The 23,188-nt window shown below is 40.5% G+C and overlaps 1 protein-coding gene across 3 annotated transcripts; it reads left to right on the top strand.

Annotated features, from left to right (window-relative positions):
* On the top strand, positions 1 to 20,179 carry MACIR (macrophage immunometabolism regulator). 3 transcript variants are annotated; one of them, XR_010923928.1, is made up of 4 exons: positions 10 to 114; positions 4,345 to 4,517; positions 7,451 to 7,543; positions 8,232 to 8,635. XR_010923928.1 is itself a non-coding variant. In XM_067568979.1 (2 exons), exon 2 carries the CDS (start codon positions 17,359 to 17,361, stop codon positions 17,980 to 17,982), a length of 624 nt encoding a protein of 207 aa, XP_067425080.1. In that variant the 5' UTR covers positions 9 to 114; positions 17,338 to 17,358; the 3' UTR covers positions 17,983 to 20,179. The 3 variants fall into 3 exon arrangements, 1 of the variants encoding a protein (XP_067425080.1); XR_010923929.1 differs by lacking the exon at positions 4,345 to 4,517 and having other exon boundaries at positions 1 to 114; XM_067568979.1 differs by lacking the exons at positions 4,345 to 4,517; positions 7,451 to 7,543; positions 8,232 to 8,635 and adding an exon at positions 17,338 to 20,179 and having other exon boundaries at positions 9 to 114.
* Positions 20,180 to 23,188: the final 3,009 nt, after the last annotated feature.

The following is a 23,188-nucleotide window of genomic DNA, read 5'->3' as shown; positions in this document are numbered from 1 at the left end:
TCTCTCTCTCTTTCTCTGTGCGTCGCTCTGGCTCTTGACCGCGCTCGCCGCCTGCTTCTTCCCAATCCCCAGTGCCGCTGCCTGCCAGCCGAGCCCCAGCGCCCTGGATCGCAGGTAGGACTCGCGCTCGCTGAGCAGCCGGAGCAAGGCAGGCCCAGCCCGCTGCAGCCGGGCCGGCTTCTTTCTCCCCGCCGGTGCAGGGAGGGCGCCCTCTCTGCCGCTGCCGCCGCCCCGGTGCCGAGGGTGGGGACCTGGCTCTAGAGCGGGGGAAGCCGCTGCACGCAGGCCGCGCTGGCTGGGGCGCTGCAGCCGCTCTGGAGCAGGTGCGGTGCTGCCTGCGCGCTGGGCGTGAGCTGCGGGGCGCAGGGCTCTGTGCGCGCGCCGAGCCATGGTGTGTGTGTGTGTGTGTGAGAGAGAGAGTGAGTGACGCCTCTGTCCCCGGGGTGCGGAGCGTGAGCTTTGCCTGGGGCCCGTATCGTGCGTGGGCAGGGCTGCGCTTCTGCATCTGTTTGGCACGACATTGGCATTGAGTCAGGGGGCACGTGTTCCCTTCCAGCTGGCGTGTGCTACAAATGGCGCGTGCGTGGGGTGAGGGCCTGCTCGGCGGAGCGCCTCGCGGTGGCGCACATAGCCCCGGGGGCGCGTGGGGCTGGAGGGGGTTCACTGAACAGCACTGGCGTGGAGGCTGTCTTGTGCAGTGATCAGGGTCACCGGGGTATGTAGGCAGTGCTGTAGTGTGCAGGGTAGCGTCTCTCTGAAATATGAGGGTGGGGGTGCGCGCACAGCGGTGTACTGTGCAGTGTGCGGGTTGTATTGCCCTTGGGGGGGCAGGTATACGCGGTGATGTGTTGTACCGTGTGTGGGCACTGTAGAATGTTGGTGGCTTGAGGGATTTCCGCTGAGCAAGAGAAGATGCAGAGTGTCTGGCATGTACATACATGTGCAGTGACACAAAACAGGGATCGCAGTGTCTGTGACATGGTGGCCGGGCATTAGGTGCCTGTAGCTAAATAGCCACAGTACAACAAGCTCCAAACTTCAAATGCTTGTTTAGATACGTTTTCACTAGACCTCAGGGGTCGGGGACAGTTTAACACTTCTAATCTTGAGCAGAAAGAGCTAATACTTTTATTCTAAACCTAATTTAGCTCCAGTAAGAAAAGCCAGTGGGACTGTTAAATTCTGCCAGCTATTCTAGTTCTCTAAAGCTGTCCAGCTGCTTCTCTGATGCGCTTCCATCACCCTTGAACCATGGAATTACTCTGGGCGGTAGAGGACATGAGGTGCTTGAAGTGGGGTTGTGCAGGGGCGGGGTTGGAGAGGGAGCCTAATCGATATGTGTAGTGCAAGAGTAGTTGGTGGTCCCTCAGCATCCTGGGCAGTATTGCTGTCAGCTGGGAGCCCTTGGTGCCTCTGCCAATAGAGATGGGACTCCACTTTCAGCTCCAAGCCATGTATGGCACATGCGTGCACTTTACCTCTCTTCTTCCACCCACCACTGCTTCTCCTTGCATCCCCCACCTGTTTTGTGGATAGCATGAGGGGCAAAGTGGGGCTGGAGATGAGCTCCTTTATGCCATGTTCTATGTCAAAGTGGAGTTTCTCTCCAGGCCTGCTTTGCCTCCCTCCCCCTACCCCCAAACTACCCCCATTTCCCTCATATAGGGGGTAGCTTCCCTCGGTTAATCTATATGAACTTTTGAAAAAATGCATTGAGATAAGAATCTGGGATAGGGGCTGGATAATGGAGGGGCATTACAGAGGTGTGGGGCTTTAGAGACGGTTTAGGAGGGAAATAATCTATTTAACATAGATATCTACACTCATACATCTTCAGAAACCTGGGAAATGTTCACATTAAAAATGTTAACTTAATTAAGGATGCTGAAGTGCATTTCCTATCAATGTAATCACTAAAAACCTAAGAAATTATCAGTAAACTTAGCACTAGCTTTGACTCTCAGGTTTTACTACACACATTTTTAGTGCTCAGATACACAAACACAGAGGGCAGGTCTACACTGCCAGCAAAATTCGGCAGCAGTTGATGAGAGTTACGCAAGCTACTCTGCGTAGCTTGTGGAACTCCTGTTGACTTCGTAACTTCCCTTCTGCGCAGTAGTGTACTGTGGAGGGGGCCATGCCCCCGGGCACTGGCATGGGGGTGCTGGCCAGGCCCTCCTGGAAAGAACTGCCCCTCCCCCCCAACATCCCTGTTGGCCGTGCCGACCAAGTGTAATGCCAAAAACTGACTGACAGAGTTTGTGACCGGCCTCTCCGCTGACCGCTTCCTGTCCTCTCTGCCACTGGGCGCAACAAGGAAGCTGCGGGCCAGGTTGGCGTGGCCGCTGGGGATGTCAGTGGGGGGGCAGGTCCTCTGAGGATGGCCAGGTGCCTGGCCTCCTTGGTACATCACTGCTGCTGCACCCACCACCCCCACAGCGGGGGGGATGGAGGAGAGCGGGAAACGCGCCCCCGGGCGCTGGAGAGCCACGATATGCCACGCTGTCTCCATTGCACTGTGTTTTTTGGAGAGGTGGTTTTATTAGATCGACTTCTGGATTGATTGAGTGTGTCTTCACTGCCGCTCAATCGAACCAGAAAAATCGATCTGACAGCGAATTTGCTGCTGTCAATATGTACATAGCCAGACTCTGTGGTCTCATGACAAATTCCGTTCCATTTTCACGACATTCCTTTTCCTTTTCACATTTTCAATGTGTATCATCCAGTTTGTCGTAAACATTGCACTCAAATCCAGACTCTGAACACCAACCTCGGACTGTTGTCTAGAAATCATGAAGTTCACCATTATTCATATTTCTATAGGTTATCTTACCTTAAGATAGTTGAGTTTAGAATTTATATTCTGCATTTAACTTTAACACACATTGTGAGTTGAGATACATGGTGCACCTTGTACAGCATCTATATGGCACACATCTAGGGCATGTATGCAACAGTCCACCCTCCCTTCCCCCCCAATCATTTACATAGTAGAATATGTTAGTTGACAAGCTGCTTCTGATTGGACAGAGTAATGTGTCTGTCAGGCTTGCTTTGCCCCCCTCCCTCCACGTGTTATTTATACTGTATTAGTGCCCAAAGGTTCTGACCAGGGTATGGGGCATATTGTTCCAAGTGCTCAACAAACATGTAGGAAAACAATACTCCTGCCGATAAGAGCTTATTATATATAGTTTCTGTTTTTTATAGCCTAAGTTCACACTCTACTTGTGTGCAGACATGTTTATTTACCATTGCATCTGTTCAATATATAGGCACATGTGTTTAATGCATGTGACGTTTACTGATATATACGTGGTTGTGATTACTTGTATAACCTCACCTTGAGCAGACACTTACCTAGTTATGTGTATATATTTGAATAGATGCATGTGGTAGTGAATTAAGCATAGAGAACAACTGTTCTACAGATATGATTAGGAAACATTTGATTAATAATTGCAAAGGTAGGCTGATTGATGTGCTGATGCCCTCTGGCAGTGGTTGAATGTCTTCTGTTCTGCCATCGGTTGAACACAGTGGGACTCTATGTAGTGTGTGAGAGTGAGAGAGATCAGTGATTCACCTCAGAAGGGGAATATGAGTTACTTACAGGGGAGCTGAAAATCAGACTTGCAGATGCTCTATATCTTCTTCACCATGATGAAAAAGACACCCTTTTTTTCCCCCCTCTGGGGAAGCGTATGTAAATCAGTGTCCCCTTCTCTAATGTGATTTCTTGTCCTTTTCCAGTGTCATGTACAGTGCTGTTCTTGGTGCATTTTAAAGCATTCACTCTGCTCACTTAGCTGCTCAACTGTTTTGCTGGATTATAGTTTGGTCTGTGTGTTTTGCTAGACTAGGAGGGGTTATGAGGTTAATAAGTATGGAAGGTGGTACTTCTCAATCATTTTGAGATGGAAGGAGGATATGAGGCAACAGCATTTACAACAGTTATTGGATCACTGAAATTAAATTCTTGCATAGCACTACTGGTATTGTAGCATGGCTCTTTTTATCTTTTCTCCTTTGAGCAGCCATATGCTGCTTACTTAGCCAACAGGCTTAAACAATCAGACACAGACACTTGCTTTTACAATAAAGATGGATGGACTGACTGACTGCTAATACTCAGTTCAGTAGTGTGGTGACATTAGCGGTAAATTTTAGGCAAGTCTGGTGTATAAACAAGTGTGATTTGGCTTTTAATAGTCTTTTATTTTGAACTCACATTACACTTGTATAAATGAGTAAAGAGCATTTATTGCTTTCAGCATTTGTTAGCATATGGGAATGTGTTTAAAAAGATGCAAAATTAAAAGGATTATGTACCCACAGATTATGAGTCTACTGAGGCAGAAATCTATTTGAAATTGGAATAGGGTAACTGACCTGGACGCACACCCCACCAACAAAGCATTGGGACCTTTGAGTTTCCCCTTATGTTCCCACCAGAAGGAAAATTTTGCTTTTTAATGTTGCTTTTTAACTGGAATGTTTCATGTCACAAGGTAAATTGCTATTCATTTAACATTAGCAATAATTTTGAATAACATGACCTAGGGACTTAGTTATATAATTCCATTCTGAGTTGCAGTAAATAGTGTTTCTTTTGAGTGGCTGTCCTCTGATGTAGTGGTTGAGCTGAGGATAGTATTGTTTCAGAAATGACACATTGAAAAATCTATAGACCTGTATTTCAAGGTACATTAGCATACACCATAATAACAAACATGTATCTATTGTTCTGCTATATAAGTGAAACTATATAGGTCAAACTAATAAAGTAGTGGGGGAGGTTACATTTAAGGAGAGTTGTATTATCTGAAGATCATGAAAAAATATTTGTAGAATAATTTAATGAATTTTGTGATATGTATAAATATTTTTTCATTATTTTTCTAATTCTAAGTTTTTTTTAACAGTGTAACTGAAGTCTTTATTGCTGGAAGTTTGGGAAAATTAGGTATTCCAAAATTTAAAATGTGAAAAAAAGCTTTAGAAGTTAGTTTAGTTCTTTTTGAACAATAAACATGTTTGAAAGCAAAACATTCAAGATGTTATTCTTCAAGTGAAAGGGACTATAGTGAAAAGGCAACTTACACTGTTTACTTTTTGCATGGAAGTGACAATGCAAATTAATAAAGTATCATTTTTAATAATCTGAGTTATTAGCAATGTTGGGAAATAAATTTTACAACAATTTTCATTTGTCACAATCAGAGCTCCCAGTCATTCAGTAAGCACCACTTATAACTGTATCAAATAGGAATGTCCTTGTCATGGTTGGTAACATTGTTTTATTAGCAAATGCAGGGCGATTTTTTTCTGAATTGTTAAAAGATATTTCAATGTAGCAAGAAGGCTGTAATGCCATTTAAAGGATCTTGTAAATCTTCAAGAAAAGTTAAATTTGTCAAACACTTTATTTGTGAATATTATGTAGTAATGCATGAAAATATTATGAGGAGAATATTGGATTTTCTTAAATTGTTTCCCAAGGACTTATTAAAAGTTCAACGGCCTTCTATCTGATCTGTCTCTTTTCACTGTTTTCAATGGCTACTCGTGCAAGTTTACTCATTTAGCCTAGTCATACAAAATGCATTTGTCCAAAACTACATTTGAAGTCCCAAGCCTCTGTGTCCATATAAGGCATATGCTCAGTCGTGCCATTCTCGTCCACTGGCTGTCACATCTACAGGATGAGCTGGTTGTTGCATGTGTCAATTCTAATTCCTCAGTAACATTTGTGATTCTCGGCACATTTATGACATACTTCTCTGGGCTATCTTTGTTTTCTATTTACAGCATCTTGTTAAATTTTGTCCTTGAAGAGGGGGCAGGCTGATAATTAGTAATAAGTGTGATTTTTTTGTTTTGTTTTGTTGGAGTCTTCTGTTACAGGTTGTTTTGAATATCTTGGGGGTCCTCTTTTGACAAGCATTCTGTCTTTCCTAGTATTTGTCTGAATCACCTTGTAACTGATGCGCCATTGTCCTTTATTATGATTCAGTCATTCAGGGCAACTTTCCACTTTATTTCTTTAAAGGGTTTTGCTACTTCATCTGTAACTGCAACTTGTCTGGCCTTTTGAGAGCTGCCATTTTTACTTCTCATGTTGATATTAGTACTTTACAGCTCTTGATACATTCTTGCACTTGTATACTAAGTTGTTCAGTTTGACTTCAGTTCCATCTTTTGATTGGCACCCAACCATCTGGGACTTTGCTCTCAGAAGGCTTCTCTTTTTCTTCTTCTTCTTCTTCTTCTTCAGATTTTTCCCATCCTTGGTAGCCTCTAGACGTGAATATAAGGCAGCATGACATGACACTAGTCTCTATGCCTCTTGTTGCAAAGTTCTCTGTGTTATATTTTATTTCTTTCCGATCTGAATATTTTTTTTCTTTCATAAGACAACATTTCAGTTTTTCTTCTAAGCTGTTTATTTTTTCCGAATGTTTTGTCTCTATTTCTCTCTGTTAGGAACAATTGTTAATTGGTCAAGAATGTGTGCAATGTATGGATATTTTTACCTCTGGAGTCTTCTCTTGTTTAATAGTCCTGTGATATTCCCTACCCTACCCCTTCCTCCCCCTGAACACAGGGTCTGCCTGTTTAGGAAAGAGATGTCTGACAATTGTGGATCCCATCTGCTGTTGGATACTTCATTTCAATTCTTTGGAGTCCATTTTCTCAAAGATTGAGACTCTTATACCAATAGCCTCTGATGCTGGAAGGGTGTGTTTCCCTTTTGATAAGATAATAGAAATGTTGTGTATTTCCTCCCACCTTTACCACCTGTGAGAGGTTCATTTCTGGGTAGATATTTTTCTTGAAGAGGATCTTGGAATGTTAAGCTTACTGTGATCTGCAACACAAGATGTTCTTACAGAATCTGTGTACTGATAGTCAGAAGAATTCCTAATGACAGTATAGATTTATCAACATTAGGGATTATGTTAGAAAATAAGTGAATACAGTACTGGTATGTTAATGTCCACTTTTATGTCATCCTGTGCTGTTTTTAATTTTGGTTCAAGCACCTCTGAATATTACTTTTGGCTTCTGAGTCATAAGTATAAACAAATCACTTATTGCAGCTTAGCTGCATACTATGAAAATTTTTACTTTGCACTTCACCACCATCTGTCCTAATTTAATAGTTGTATTCTTAAGTTTTAAATAGGATCCTAAAACAAAATATAAATTGAAACTAAGTTATAGTGCCTCTTACTCTGAGGGTGAAGAAATATTTGAAGCTTAATTTGGCTGGTTACAGATTTGCATGAATAGAGTATTCAGCACTATAATTTGTTGCATTAAATTAATAATTATTAGCCTTTATCATCTCAGTGGCATTGAAAAATATAATTCCTCAATTAGTTATTTGTTTGGTTTCAATTGTATCTATTTTTGAGAAATGTTTATATTTGGTCTGTAGGATTTGGAACCAAGCAGGAAAATTTGGTATGCCTGCTTCCTCCCAAGATCCTCTGGAAGTTGTACTTTGACATCTCTTGTGGGTTTATTTTGGGTGAGTTTTATTTCTTTCAGCTATGTGTTTCGGCTTTGCCTTGTGTGTATTACAGGATACTTACTGAGCTCTATAATGGAAATAATCCTTTTAGACAAAAATAAACAATTGTTATGTAAGTTTATAATTACATCAGGGGATTTAATGACATCAAAACAAGCTGGAATTTCCATGTCATACTTTGCATGTAATATATATATAATCACAATCATACATATACAAAGTATTACACACACACAAATGCATTTTAAAGATTATAAAGAGCACAATCTGCACTTTGTTTTCTCATTTAACAAATATGTAAGGCCACTATTTCCTTGACAAGATTACAGTATTTTGCAGAGAGTGTCCACATGCAGTATGTGTCCGGGCTACTTTGACCTTCAGTTGTCGCAGCCACGTGTGTAAAACATACCAAAGTAACTTTGCTACAATCTTTTGTGAAGTTCAGTAGCAATAAAGTTCATATGATATATATATAATTTTTATATAATGCACTTGAAATGTTAAAATAAATGAATAAAGAATGACATCTCCCCTTCTGTGTCCGTACTTTTACAGTATATTACACACACATTCCTTTTTTCAGGATGTTCTTAAAAGCACACATACCAAAGTGAAGTGGTAGGTTCATGGAGTGTAAAATTGTTACTGATGTATTTCTCTTTAATTTCTTTATCTGATTCAGTTGACTCCTTGGCCTGGATCTTTTTTTGAACAAATTGCCTGTCGGGGTTTGGGCCAAATTGAAAAGATTTCTGAACACTGGTTTAGCTTTTTGTACTGACTTGGCGTGTACTGACTATGGTACCTTCTGTGAATCACCCCGCTTCATCTGTGTCTTTGGTTCCAATTAAAGAACTGAATGAGTCAGAAAGATGTCTTCATGATCCTACATGAGCACTAAAAGACAGCTGCCGGATTAGTGTCCAGAAAGCAAAACATGTAAAGGCTATTTGGTTTTATTATTGTTTTTGGAAACCAGATAAATGTGCTGAGTCTGAGAGTGTGATTATAAGGACCTGTTTTAGGGTTGAAGCACAGATATCTAACATTCATTACAAAAAACCAGAAACAAAATAGAGAAAATTTGAGAAGGTTTGTTGATCTTATTGTTGTTCTGAGTTAAATGAACAATTATCTCAGTGGAGGTGCTACTTCTCAACCAGTCAGCAATGTGTCAGTTACAAAGTCAGGGAACCAGAGCAATCATCAGTCGATTTTCAGTTTTGATCCTGGATCATCCATATAACAAAAGGGGAGGGGGGGTGGAAGTAGGAGTTGGTGCAGGGGTTGGGAGGACAAAGACAAAACTATACATGTAACAAAATAAATGATTTTTAATAATCTTTTAAAATCACCATAGGTAGCAGTTAGAGCAAAGTGACTAGGGGTCAGACCAGGGCTCTATTCCTGATTGGATCACTCTCTTACACATTAACTTAGTCTGTCATTAATCTACGTGCCTCAGTTTCTCTGTAAAATACTGCTACTTTGCCACCTTTCATAAAGTGTTCTGAAATCATCAGGTGAAAGGTGCTATAAGTGCAAAGGACTGTTTGTTTTGTTTTCTCCAGGGTCTTTCCCAAGCATTAGGCCTCTCACTTTGAAACAAACAGCAGTAACTTTGGCGTGGTCTACACTGACAATGTAGGCTGATGGAATGCAGCTTCCATCGACCACATAAAGCATGCGTCTCCATTGGCATGTCAGTTCTGCCGACATAAATCGCGGTAAAATTCAACTTAATAAAACCACCTCTGCAAGTGGCCTAGTGCTGAAATCAAATTGTATGGATCAAATGAGCATCACTGTAGGCAGAGTGCAACATAAATCGACATCATTGGCCTCTGTTGTGACTGCTCTGGACATTCGCACTCTGCTGCACCCCAGCCATGTGCACAGGAAACAGCCCCACCCATGAAGCCCCGGGAAATTTTGAATTCCCATTTCCTGTTTGGTCAGTGTGGAGAGAGCTTTGTAGCTGAACTGCTCATGGCGACTGCACGCCCCAAATGCGCTCCAGCATGGAATCAACCTGAGGAGTCTGTTCTGGCTCAGATCCGAGCCAGCAAAATAAATGTGGATATCTACGAGAAGATATTGCTTGGTGGAGAAGGGCCACAACAGGGACGCGCAGCAGTGCCACGTTAAAATCAAAGAGCTCAGGGAGGCATATCAGAAAACTAGGGAGGTGAACAGTTGTTCTGGCTCATTGCCAAAGACATGCTGCTTTTATAAGAAGCTGCATGCGACCCCACCACTGTACCACCACGTAGCATAGATACCTCTGTAAAATCCCAGTCCAGGATGAATGAGGAAGACTCTGGATGAGGAAGCGGAGGGGGAGAAGAGTAGGGGACAGGTGAACAGGGTATCCATTCTGAGAGCTTTAGGATCTGTTTGTTGCCCCAGAGCAGCCCAGCAGGATGCAGGAGAATGTGACTGAGCTAGATGCCGGGAAAGGCACATCTGGTGAGTGTATATAGCAAATTGTATTTCTGTGGTTATAGCTCCAGTCCAGCTTCTTATTAAAGGATTCTGTGTTTGTGGGGATGGGCTTCCTGGGTATTGGCTCACTTAAGCAGAGAGTTATCCCCTGAACAGACTATTTATGTGCACAGGGATGCTCCAAGACTCCTCCATGGATATCTCCAGGAAACTTTCATGTAGGTACTCGGCAATCCAGAAGCGGCGCTCCACCGACTGAAGACGGTGCCTGACAGCATGCAGCAAATGGGAATTGTTTCATTCTGTGGCTCGTAGCAGGGTGCCTTCAGTTACATCACAATTTTCTATGCTGCAGCTCCTGTCTCTGCCTTGAAAATACTGCAGGATAAGGTGTGCTCGTGGCAGAGACGGGTTTGGAAAAATGGTGCAAAAATTCACCCGTTTGTTTTGGACAACGGGGGAAGGGGAGAACATTGCATCATGGGAGGATGACAACCTCCCCAAAAGGCACCATGCATAGTTGCACTGTGGGATAACTACCCACAGTGCACTGCTTTGATTATCGATGCAAGTGTTCCTGGTGGGGATGCAAACCCCCGACGCAGTGTGCGTGGTGTGATCATGCTCCTCCGACTTCATAAGTTTGATGCGTGAAAGTCGACTGAAATTAAATCGACTTCACTCCGCAGTGTAGACATACCCTTCTCTGTTAGTCATCAATAGAAATTTCAGTTGTTTTGCTAAATATCAGATTACAGATTGCACAAACAAACCAACGTGTGGCTCCAACTAATTTAACTTTTATAATACCAATCTGCAATCTAAGGCCTGGTCTATACTCACTTTTATATCAGTTTTAACTGTTTAGAACAGATGTAATTAAATCAGCACAAATGTGGACAGAGTCCATTTACAGAAATAAACTGTATAGAGGTAAGCACTTTTATACCGATATAACTACCTCCCCACCATGAGTTGTGCACTGATTTCTAAACAGATATTAAAATGATTTAACACTATGTATAGAGAAGCCTTAAGGACCAAATCTTTCCCATATTCCTGTGAGAGAAGACGACTTTGCAGCATGCCCATAAGATTACTAAATCCAGGCTTTGGTATAAACCAAACTGATTATTTATTTGCAATTGGCTATCATGGGAAGACAACTAACAGTGTTGCAAGCGAAAAACAAATACCAAAGAACTATTCCTGAAGCATCCTGATATTTTAGTGGCTTTGTAAAGAAGTAGAAGACACACAAACAACATTGGTTCATTGATACAGACTATAAACCATTTTTGTTAGCTTTAGAGGAATAAACAATGTATTTAAAAAAAAAAAAAAATCAACCTGTACATAAAGTAAAAGTTCCACATCAAGTTTAAAACTGATGGGAGTTTCCATCTGCATTATTGTTTGGTTTTTTGTTTTTTTTTTCTAAATTTGTGAAGCCTAGTTTCAATTAAGTGGTAGTTAAATTATTCATAATTTATAAAGATGTTGTAAAATTATTTTAATTAAATAAATGACTTGCAGATGGAGAGAATTTAAGTATATATTAAGCATAAATCCATTTACCTTTTCTGTATGTCTTCCGTAATGCTTTACCACGTCTGAAGAATTGGCTTAGATCAGCGAAGAGCTTGTTTGATCTTGTTCACCTTCCTCGTGTTTGATTTTTGCAGTGAAGTCTTAATTCTAAACTCTGAATTGGAATTGCTTCCATACAGTGTATTGTGACATGTCAGCCATCACTGAGGACCTGGGCTCTGAGAAGTCTTCTTCAGTATCAAAATGCATATTGAGAAACACTAACCAGGCACATTTCTTCAATATTTTTCTTTGCCTCAGTATAAAAATAGAGGCCCCCAAATGGTGGGGCGCACCCCCCCTTAGGGGAGTGTGGAGGAACATTCGGGGGGGGGGGGCAGTTCCCACGGGGAGGAGGGAGTGCCACCCAGGCCAGTCCTGCTTCAGCCCCAACTTGGGCCCTGCTCCCAGCTGTGGCTCTGCTCCTAGGCCTGGCCTCGGTCCCTGGCTCTGCTACCGGCTCCAGCCTTGGCCCCAGTTGTGCTCTTGGCCCCAGGGCCCCTTGGCTCTGGTCATGCTTCCGCTTCTGGCTCTGCTCTGGGCCCCAGATCTCCCCAGCCTTGGTCCCTGGCTCCCAGCCATGGCTCCTGCCCCAGCCTTGGCCCCCAGCCATGGCCCCACTCCCTGCCCTGGCTCTTGAGGGGGGCGGGTGTGGACGAGGGAAAGGGGGACATCCTGTTAAAAGTTTGAGGACCAGTGTGTAAAAGCTTACCTTCAAAGAATGGCAGGAAGACTTGGCAAACTGATACATGGTTCCATCCAGCAAAGTGTTGCTAAATTCCTGCAACGTGCTATGTATGCTCAGACATTTATGAATTAATTGAGAATTGAGGGTGATCAGAACCATGAGCCCTGGTCGCTGGCTACTTCCACTATCACCTTCTTCACCCTAGTCAATACTGGTAAAGATTAGAATTATCTAACCAGTAGACTCTTAATGAATCAGCTAGTGGCAGATAACCCCTCACGCTGCCTGAAGTCATCTGGCTTGAAAAGCATTGTAAGGAAAAACAACGAGAGTTCTGTAGCACTTTAAAGACTAACATTTAATTTCAGCAGGCATAAGCTTTCGTGGGCTTCAGCCCACTTCCTCAGATGCAGTTGGTAGAATTCGAAGCCCATGAAAGCTTATGCCTGCTGAAATTAAATGTTAGTCTTTAAAGTGCTACAGAACTCTCGTTGTTTTTGCTGTATACAGACTAACACGGCTACACCTCTGGAACTCTTCTAATTGTAAGGAAACTTTGCTTATGTTGCCAAACTCTTTTTTGCACTATCTAGATTCCGGGTACTTGTGATTCCCTATCACTACAGAATCTGAGCACCTCACAAACATTAATATTAATGAGGAGCAAATCATTCCTTCTGAGAGGGAAAAATATTATCCTTACTTTTTTAACATAGGGAAAATAAGGCACAGTGAAACTAAGTGACCTGCTCAAAATATCACATGGAGTCTGTGCGAGCTGAACACATCTCCTGAGTTTCAGTGCTGGTCCTTAACAACAGGATTTTTCCTTTCAGTAATTAGCATTTCCAAACCTGTGAAGCTTCTAATATTCATCTAGCCCCAGTTCTTCCATTCAGACATACCCACTCTACTTTTTCAGATACTACCTGTTCCTTTCAAATGTTTCCCAGTTCCTTTGCAATCCATTTCTTAGAGCTTTTTCATTATATCATACAGACACAGTGCACATTGTGTTGCAGTTTGAAACTTCAGTGCAAGACTTGGAACACTGATGGTTTTGGGATTTTCTTGTCTGTACTCCCTTTGCTGCCACTTTTGGCCCTCGAGAGACTTCATTGTTCCCACAGAGACCATCCTGGTCTTTCATGTTTCCCCAGTTGAACTTTCTCTAGGATGCTGATTTTTTTTTAAGCAGGAGACACCACGTTTTGAACTGAAGTGAATTAAACTTAATAGTGGAAGAGCATTTGATGTAATAAAACCTTTTTTGTTTTGTTTGATTTCTAGCCTTCTGGGTTTAAGTATAAAGGTTTTCTTTGTTTATTTTAGACAAATGATTTACATTTTTTAGAGAAGGTGTAAAAACACCAGTACATAAAGTGATTTTTGGTGGTTTTAATCACTTATATGAACATGAAATAATGCAGGAATGTTTGGAATTAATTGCTTTAGTATTTTTCACACCTTGTGCAGTATCTTTTAAGAAAAGTGCTGAATCTTTCTAAAAGATATTATTAAAAAAAAATTCTAAGTATAGCATTGTTTTATGATAGGGAAGATAAAACATCAAAGTTAAAGATCTGGACTGCTAGATAATGAAGTTCTCTGGCTGGAGGCCTAGGATGGCCAGAAGTTTCAGTGCAAGCTTTCCCGTACTGCTCCTCCAGTAAACTTGGTCTTGATGTTATAGAAATTATCCTTTAACATGAAGAACTGTAAGGCATGAATGCCGCTGACTGTAACGGTTCAGCGTTCTTTCCTGTTTGTATTGTCTTGGTGCTTAGATAGGGTGGTAAGGATGCATTGGATAGGAAACGCCAATCACTTCCATTGTTAATAGGGTTGACTCCATGATTACATTACACTTTTAAACAAGCTTAAAATGGGGCATCAATTCCTATTTTTATTTCGTGTAGGTGGCTTTTCAGATTGAAATGTCAGTATTTGTTTTTATGCCCTTTGAATCTTCTGTGTTGTGTTTGCTAGATTTTTGTATAATATCCTTTTAATAGGAAATGTTTCAAATTTTGGATTTTGGCTGAAATTTATCATGGTTCTCATGTTTTTTTGTCATTGTGTCTTTAAAACAACAGTTTAAGTCAACACAAAATTGGTAGAGATTAATCTTGAATAGATCTAGTGCTATGGGCAGCTTATGAAAAGAAGTGTTTAGCGTTAAAAGAATTTGTCACTTTCTCTTCATAACTGCAAGTTTATTTGTCAAGGGCTGGTGAGTAAAATCTCCTCTAGAGAAACTCATGAAGAAAAAGCTTCAAAATGGCTACTATATCCCATTGTTGTTCACATAGGACTAACGGCCTCTAATTCTTTACAGTTTGTGCAGGAGGAAGCTTTGGCTGCTCTTAGCAAAGATGGTCACTGCCTTGCATTGATCCCAATGGCAATGAACTAGGCTGCTTTTAGGGAAGCTGGCAGCAGCCTCCTATATGCTGAGGAGACAGAGGGAGGCATTGTGAGGAACAGCTGATGTTTGGGAGGTAAAATTCAAGGGCAAGAAGGGAAACTGGGGGAGTAAGTATGTCCAGAAGAATATGGAGGGCGGTGGGGAAGATGGAATGTGTGGAGGAGAATCTGAGGGGCAGGAAACAGATGGGGGTATATGAGGAAAAATGAAGGGCAGGAGATGAGGGGGAAGGGAAGACCTATGGAAGAGGGGCATACGAATGGAATAGAAGACTGAGATGGTGACTGAGCCACTGTATTGATAGGAAAGGGGAATGTGGAAGGCTATAATAGCAGTTCCATCACCTAGTGGAGGGTAAGTAGTGGTTTTCTCCCTCCAACAAACATGAGGCAGTCTAAGGCTACGGCTACACTGACATTGGCAACTTTGCCGCAGTCAGATCGATTTCTCTGGATCGACTGAGCGGTCAGTGAAGACCCGCTCAGTCGATCCAGAAATAGACGTACTAAGACCACCTTCACAAGTGGCATAACGCTGCATTAACGGGAACGCAGTTCCCGTCGGCGCAGTGCAATGAAGATGGCGCACAGAAGAGGAGCAGAGAAATCGACAGGAGTTACGCAAATTTTTTTGCGTAGCTTGTGTAACTCCCGTCGACTGCCGCTGAATCTTGGCGGTAAGTGTAGACAGGGTCTTATATTTTGCTTTTAATGTTGAATTTGAAGTGTCGTGCACAAATCAGTGATGCGAAAGCTTCTCCTTACTTTTATATCTGTCTTCTGATGTTTGAACAACATAATTTCCTCTTAATTGTGTGCTTTTTTTTTTTTTTTTTTTTTAAGTCAATCTCATGATGTTTAGGAGTTGGATTCCAGATGTATGCATGCTTGTTGGTCAGTACTGCTTCATTCCCCCACTGCAATTTCTGATTCTCTCCACTCCTAAGCTTCTCAGCCTCAGAATGGAGGCCAGTAGCAAACTTCCCATGGAGTATGATTAAAATAGTTTTCCCTTGTGGCAAATTATGGGAAATTTGTCAGATCCACGGCTGTTCAGTAATGGAGTTCAGAACTGTGCTTCTCAGGAGCTTGCCTGCTTGTTTCCCTTTCATGTCCTAGGACCTGAAAAGCTACAAAGGGAGGCTTCTTTTTGGTGAACCACTGGAAGTTTATTTGCCTGAGACAGCCACTTGCTATCATTCCAATCCTGGGTGAGCCTGGAAATGAAGAAAGAAATAAGGGTTTTCATGTTGATGTGACAGTCAGTACTTAACCGTTAAAAAAAAAAAAATTAAACAAAACACTTTGAAACAGTTAGGATTGGTGTAAGAACCACAAAAGCAAAGACGTGAGAATTTAATTGCTCACTGGTACATACCCTCTATCCTTCCACCCACAGACACACACCTTTCCACTACCGCTACTGTACACCACAACCGTACATCTTTGCTCTAAGGATTCCAGCTTTCCAGCACCCACTTAACCACGCTGTTGCCTCCAAATACACCATACTACTACACCAAATATCCACAACGAATACTGCTGAGTGTGGGTTGAGAGGTGAAGGGGATGTGCAGTAAGGGAAGATGGAGGGGCAATCTGATGTGTTTAAAAGGAGTATTTTTAAAAAATGCACCAAGATGATGAACAAAAGCTAGAATGTTGGTACCTAGCCTGGTCTTACTGGAAGGAGTCTCTTGTAATTGGGTGCTTCCTGTGGCTGGCATGGAGTGTTAATCTTAACTTTAGGTTTGTGGTATTCTGGGAAATGTAGTTCAGTAGCATTTTATTGCTATTATATATGTTTGTGATGTGGTAAATTAAAATATGCTGGTGGTTTATCTGGATAATTGCATCACATGTGAGTGAGTTGGGCGGTGGTTGTTTTTCATGGAGAAAGTTGTTCAATCTTTTGAGTGGGAGGTTGGGGCAACCTAAGAGAAGGTTTAATAATTTCTAAACAACCCAAAGGCCTCTCTCAGCAGGGTCTAGTACACATCTGTTTCATTTCTTCAAACTTAGGGAGAGGTGGACACCATGACATCACGGGTATATTGAGACTTGGCTAATAGGTTTAATCCTTGTGCTAGTAGCTGTTGGGTAAATTTTTCAAGCATTTACTAGGATTATTTAGTATTTTCCTGTTCGTGGTTGAACATATCTAGAAATTATCTTACATGCAATGAGGGGTTGTTGTGAAGATGGCCTTACAGGAGAGGGAATGTAACACTTTTAGAACAAACGGATTAAAAGATTTCAGGTGTGGGAAATAGAAAGAGTATTTAAATTGTGCTTTATCCAGTTAAAACTAGCGCCATACAAACTGTCTACACTTTAATAGATTGAATGCAGTTTTTACAGAAAAACAGCATAAGTTTTTGTATTGAAACAGAACATTTTTGTGGAAATCTTAGTTAAAATTGGCCAAATAATTCTAAGAGCCAAAAATGAAGTGTATTTGATACCTGGTTGTAAGACACTTTATAGAATGAGAGATGAGACTGGGTATAGAGGTACTGCCTGCATTTTCTGATCCAAGTAAGCTTTAGGGACAGTAAGCTTTCTGAGATAATCCTGCTCATCTGAAGGTTTCATAAGTGTTTTGTGTATTTCTAATTCAGCTCTGTTTTATTTTTAGGAGAATAGAGTTGTATTTAAAATGGAAGTTGACATAAATGGAGAGACCAGAACTACCCTATCTACTCTTCCCTTACCTATTGCAGAAGTGAGTTCCGCAGGCAAAGTGGAAGCAGAAAAACCTCGGTGCTCCAGCACCCCGTGCTCACCTATGCGACGGACTGTTTCAGGGTATCAGATCCTTCACATGGATTCTAACTACTTGGTTGGCTTCGCAACTGGGGAGGAGCTCTTGAAATTAGCCCAGAAGCGTACAGGAAGTGAGGAAAATAAAGTGGAAGCTGTGCCCACTGTGCGCTCTAAACAACCTGATTCAGGACTTACACGTTCCTCCCGCTTGTACAAAACTAGAAGTAGATACTACCAGCCATATGAGATCCCAGCTGTAAATGGAAGAAGGAGAAGACGGATGCCCAGCTCAGGGGATAAATGCACTAAGGCTTTACCATATGAACCCTACAAGGCACTTCATGGTCCTCTGCCTCTTTGTCTTCTCAAAGGTAAGAGAGCTCACTCTAAATCTCTGGACTACCTCAATTTAGACAAAATGAACATCAAGGAACCTGCTGACACAGAAGTGCTACAATACCAGCTCCAGCACCTTACCCTAAGAGGGGACCGTATGTTTGCTAGGAACAACACATGAACTCCCATGTGGAAGTTAAAGCCAACTCCTGGTAATTTCTTCATTGCTGCAAAAATCCACTGTTGTACTGTGTACATGACTGTCCACATTGTAGGTGGTTGTATCAGCTAAGTGTTATCAGAACGTTATTTATTGAATACAATTTTGAACACACAAAATGTCAAGTATTTGGAGGGAAAAATCTTTTCAGAGTGAGAATTTCTGAAAAAAATCTGACTGCAATTGGTGAACGTTTCTTTGGGACACTTTTTAACAAAGAAAAGGCTTTTGTACAGGTATCTAGTATTTACAGTGATTTGACACTCAGAAATTGGTGATGGTGTCTGCTTGGTTGTTGCTAATTTGGCTTTCTATTGGAAGTTGCTGTTGGATAAGCATAAAGTTCTCCTTTTGTCATTTTCTGTACTTTACAATAAAATGTATGTATGGTAATGATTTGTTGCATTACAGAAAAGAATGTGAATCTATTATTTAAAACAGTCCAGTTTAAACACTTTGAAACTGGTTCTGTGCTAGAAAAAAGTTTCACTGATGCAAATGAACAAAGGTTTATTTTTACTTTAAAATGATTGAATTATTTTAGTTTGCACATGGGAATAGTTGCTTTTCTTCTTTCCATCTCTGTTTTAAAAACTTTGGTTAAATAAGCATTTGGAATATTTTGTTTAAAAAAGAACCATTCTGGAAGTGAAGATTTTCATTAAATTTTAACAGGAGTTAATGTAATATATTTTGTTTTTGTTCGTTTTTTTTTCATTGTCTTGACATAAAAACAAGGACCCACTTTAGATTCCAATATACAGACTAGAATGTCTGCATCAGAAAGTGTGATATTGAATGAAATTTTTGGTTTTTAAATCACAATTTATATTACATATATATCTTATGGAAGGTGTTTAAACACACAACTTTTAGCAATGCCCTGGAAATTCCAGTTATTTGCAGTACCGAACACTTTTAAAAATTAAAAATCCAGATGCCTGAATTAGTTTGAGGATGTTGAAGTGCTGAATCTGGATTTAACAATTTATATGAAATGCACTGGCTTAATCTGTTGCTTAAGAAATCATGTTCAAACATGACAGTAAATGCAATTTTAACTGCTGCAAACTTAAATATATTTGGAAAATATATGTAACTTAACCTTTGTAAAAATACTATTTTTCATTCTTGTCTTTTTTAAATGCACAACTTATTACTGAGGCAGTGTGCAACCATGCTTGGTTTTGGTTAGTGAGTTATTTAGAAGTTAAAGATTTAAATAAGCACCATGTCTATGAAATAGAAATAATTTATAATTGATCAGTCATTCCTGGCACAATTCTGATTTTTCTTCAGAATGAATGGGAAGCACTACCCGCAGAGTGTGTGTTGTGGAAAACCAAGAATTCTTTTCATCCTTTCACTTACTCCACAGTTGTAGTTGGCTACAGTAAAGAGCCTGTGGATAGTTTGCATTCTACTGATTTGGTTAATTTTTTAGGTATGTTAGAAATCTTTACAGCTGATGTATATTTTAAAGTAAACTGTACCTCTGTAAACTTATTGTATTGAAGAATGATCTCTAAAGTAAACTATTCCTATATAGTCTCTAGTTTCACAAACAGAATACTGTCATGCCAAAGAGAGATGGGTTTTATGTTTAATGATTAAACATCACTATTTATTGATTTTACCCTATGGAACTGTATTTCTGGCTATAAAATAAAAGGGTGATGTAAATATGTATTGTTGTGTAGTGCTTCGATGTGCAGAAAATGGGAGGACACTAACAGATAAGGATTTTAAAAACTTAAGTCTTATGTTAACTTGGGACTGCATGAAGCATTTAGACTCTTGGGGCCTGATTTTTCAGAAAGTCAGATCTGCAATTGTAAGTATGCTTTTGTGCATGCTGTTGCTGCAGTTGTATGCTACACATGCAGACTGGCAGGGATGTACATGGCCAAATGCCAGTGTGAATGATTAAGTCAGTGCATGCATCTAACTGTCCCTTTGCTTATGAAAACAACAGATGTATGTGCTCATTCATGGTAATAGTGTATGCCAATTGTACAGTGCCTTTGTACATACACAATTGAATGCCTGATGCTTTGAGAATCCTCTCAACCAATGATATTCTGTCAAGGTTTCAGAGCATATAAAGTGGCTCTCACATTTTACCTACAAGAAAGCAAAATTTCAGCCCAATAAAATCCATTGCTGTCTTCTGGCTTTCTTGGTGCAGTATCTGCCTTTAACATAACCTGTTTAAATCAAGGGAAATTAGTTAGTGTTTAAACTTCAAAGATGCATTGAAATGAAATCTGAACAATGCCGAATCATGAAAATGAGATCCTCACAAGTTATCTTGAATATAGAGCCTCAGTTTACATCTTGCATGTCTTTTAATATCGATCAGTACAAAAAGAATCTTTGAGTGGACATAGTCTTTTTTGTAGAAGTACAGAGCAGAGCCATAAGGGTGGTAATGTGAGAAATACTATTTCTGCCTTATACTTAGATTTTCAGAAAGCCTTTGACAAGGTCCCTCACCAAAGGCTCATAAGCAAAGTAAGCTGTCATGGGATAAGAGGGACAGAATTCTCCTGGACCAGTAGCTGGTCAGGAAACAAAGGGTAGGAATAAATGATCCATTTTCAGAATGGAGAGTGGTAGATATTGGAACAAGTACTGTTCAACATTTTCATAAATGATCTGGAAAAAGGGATCAACAGTGAGATGGCAAAATTTGCAGATGAGACAAAACTACTCAAGATAGTTAAGTCCAAAGCAGACTGTGAAGAGTTATAAAGGGATCTCACAAAACTGGCTGATTAGGCAACAAAATGGCAGATGAAATTCAATGTGGATAAATGCAAAGTAATGCACATTGGAAAACATAATCCCAACTATACATATAAAATAATGGGGTCTAAATTAGCTGTTACTACTCAGGAAAGAGCTCTTGGAGTCATCGTGGATAGTTCTCTGAAAACATCCACTCAATGTGCAGCAGCAGTCAAAAAAACTAGCAGAATGTTGGGAATCATTAGGAAAGGGATAGAAAATATCATATTACCTCTCTATAAATCCATGGTATGCTCATATCTTGAATACTGCATGCAAGCCTAATCAAACCAAAACACTTGCAGCGTGATGTGAAGTTTGCCAAACTCTGGCTGTGACAGAAGTTGAGGTCTTGGCTGCACAGAAATCAATGGAAGTTTCAGTGACCTCAATGGATTCAGGAGTTCACCCAGATTTCTGAGGCTCAACTGAGAGTCTCCTGTTGCTGTCCTCAGAAATCAGTTTTCTAAGCTGGTACTGAGTCATCTGTGTAAAGATGAGTGGATGAGCTCATCCAAGGAAACTGGGTGGAGCAAAAGGAGGAGGGGGCAAAGGGTGGAGCACTGTGGTAGACCCTTCTCATCTTCACCAGCAGAAATGTCAACTGAAAGGCTAGAGAAGTAAGAAGATAAACTGGAGGCTCAGGGCATGATCAGGAATGCAAAGACAAGAGTTTCAGAAGGAGGGTATGATCACAATGTCAAAAGAAGCAGAAAGATGTCCAGGATGAAAAGGATAAAGTAGAGGGCTGAGATTTGGCCAAGAAGAGGTTGATAGAGACCTTAGTGGAAGCAGTTTCAGTTGAGTGGAGAGGGAAGACGCCCAGTTGGAGGGGGTTGAGTGTTGAGATAAATGGAAGGAACTTGAGGATATAGCAGTACTGCATGCGCAGTAAACTTGGAACTGAAGGGGAGAAAAATCTGAAATCACATGAAAAAACTAATAGCTGAAAACTGCACACACATTGAAAAAGTAGTACTGTATACCAACCCCTCAGCACTATAATGGTGGCTTGAAACTCTGGTCAGTGTGTATGGGCAGTTGGTACAATTGTTACAGCTTTGTTCATTGCTCCTTATATTTTTGGCATTATCAATCTGAACAATGAGAAGAGAAACTGCATACAAATTTTATACTATGAATTTTGATTAGGTTACTTTGGTTTAAAAATTCTTCTCAAATATGTCTATATTCCAACATAAATGTGAAATACAGCATGTGTTGTAAACCCTTCACACTATCCTTATAACCTAGTCTCTCTTGCAAGATTCTTGCCTGCTTGATCAAGATGACCAGTTATTTCTCCGAAGGTCATGGAAACAAGTGCTGAAACATGCCAGCATTCTGAAAATGGTGTTAGAAGCTAGAGTGCCTCATGGAAAAAACCCAAGGAGGTCATAATTTTTCTGTAGTACTGTGCATTAACCTACTTTTCTCACAAAAATATCACAACAGAAGTGTTAGGAACTGATGCTTTTAGCATTCTATTTCAGGATGCAATACTGCAATGATTGAAAAGCTGCACAATATGAGCTACCTTCTGCAAATGGATGCAAGTACAAAGAGAGGGATAGAGTACCATAGTGCTCAATCTGGCAAAGCCCAGCATATGTAGGACTAAGTAAAGAATATGAGATTGGGAAGAAAAGTGCAGGGAAATGTAAACAATGTAAGATTATTTTCTTTAAAACCTTAGTTCAATTATTTTGTATTTCTGACAGAGCAACTTGCTTAGATTTGATGAAGGAAAATGCGGGTCTAAGTCAAGAGACAATTGTGAAAGATGTCTAAAACAACAATAGTATCATAGCTAATTAAATCCATTGAAGATTTTGACCTATATTATATCTATATTAGTGTTTTCTGTAGCACTTCTCACCATAGCACTTAAGTTGCTCCTTTTAATTTTTCCAATTTTTTTCACTAATTCAATGTACATTGTTCAATAGTTTTCTTTTATGTAGAACCAGAAAAAACTTAGCATTCCCATTCCCCTCCTCCCTGATATTAGCCTAACAATGAAATCTATTATACTTGGGTGGAAATAATTTTTCAAAACAAATGATGGCAGCTCCATTGCTTGAGTTACTTTAAAAGCAGGACTGGACAAAAAAGCTGTGTGCTGTACTGTAGAAAATGGAGGCAGGACAAGATGATCTGAAAAGACAGTTTCCCATCTCTCATTTCTATGTGACACTGTCATCTTTTAGAGATGATCAAGCAGTTCATAAAATCCAGTCTGTGATTAAACATTTCAAAAGGGTCTTTTGAAGGCTAGATTATTGAGAAGTTCTTCTTAGTTAGATCAGTTATTGCATGCTAGGTTAATATTAGTTTTTCCATTGGTCTGATGATACCTGGGGCATGTCAGCAGCAA

This window comes from Emydura macquarii, unplaced genomic scaffold, assembly GCF_026122565.2.
Source record: "Emydura macquarii macquarii isolate MOO-44397 ecotype Brisbane River unplaced genomic scaffold, CSIRO-AGI_Emac_v2 contig_2897, whole genome shotgun sequence".
Classification (NCBI taxonomy): Eukaryota; Metazoa; Chordata; order Testudines; family Chelidae; genus Emydura; species Emydura macquarii.
This window is presented reverse-complemented; position numbering and strand designations above follow the sequence as displayed.

Bases quoted from the DNA above. Each gene is read 5' to 3' on its own strand.
- MACIR (XM_067568979.1), top strand. From the start codon at position 17,359: ATGGAAGTTGACATAAATGGAGAGACCAGAACTACCCTATCTACTCTT.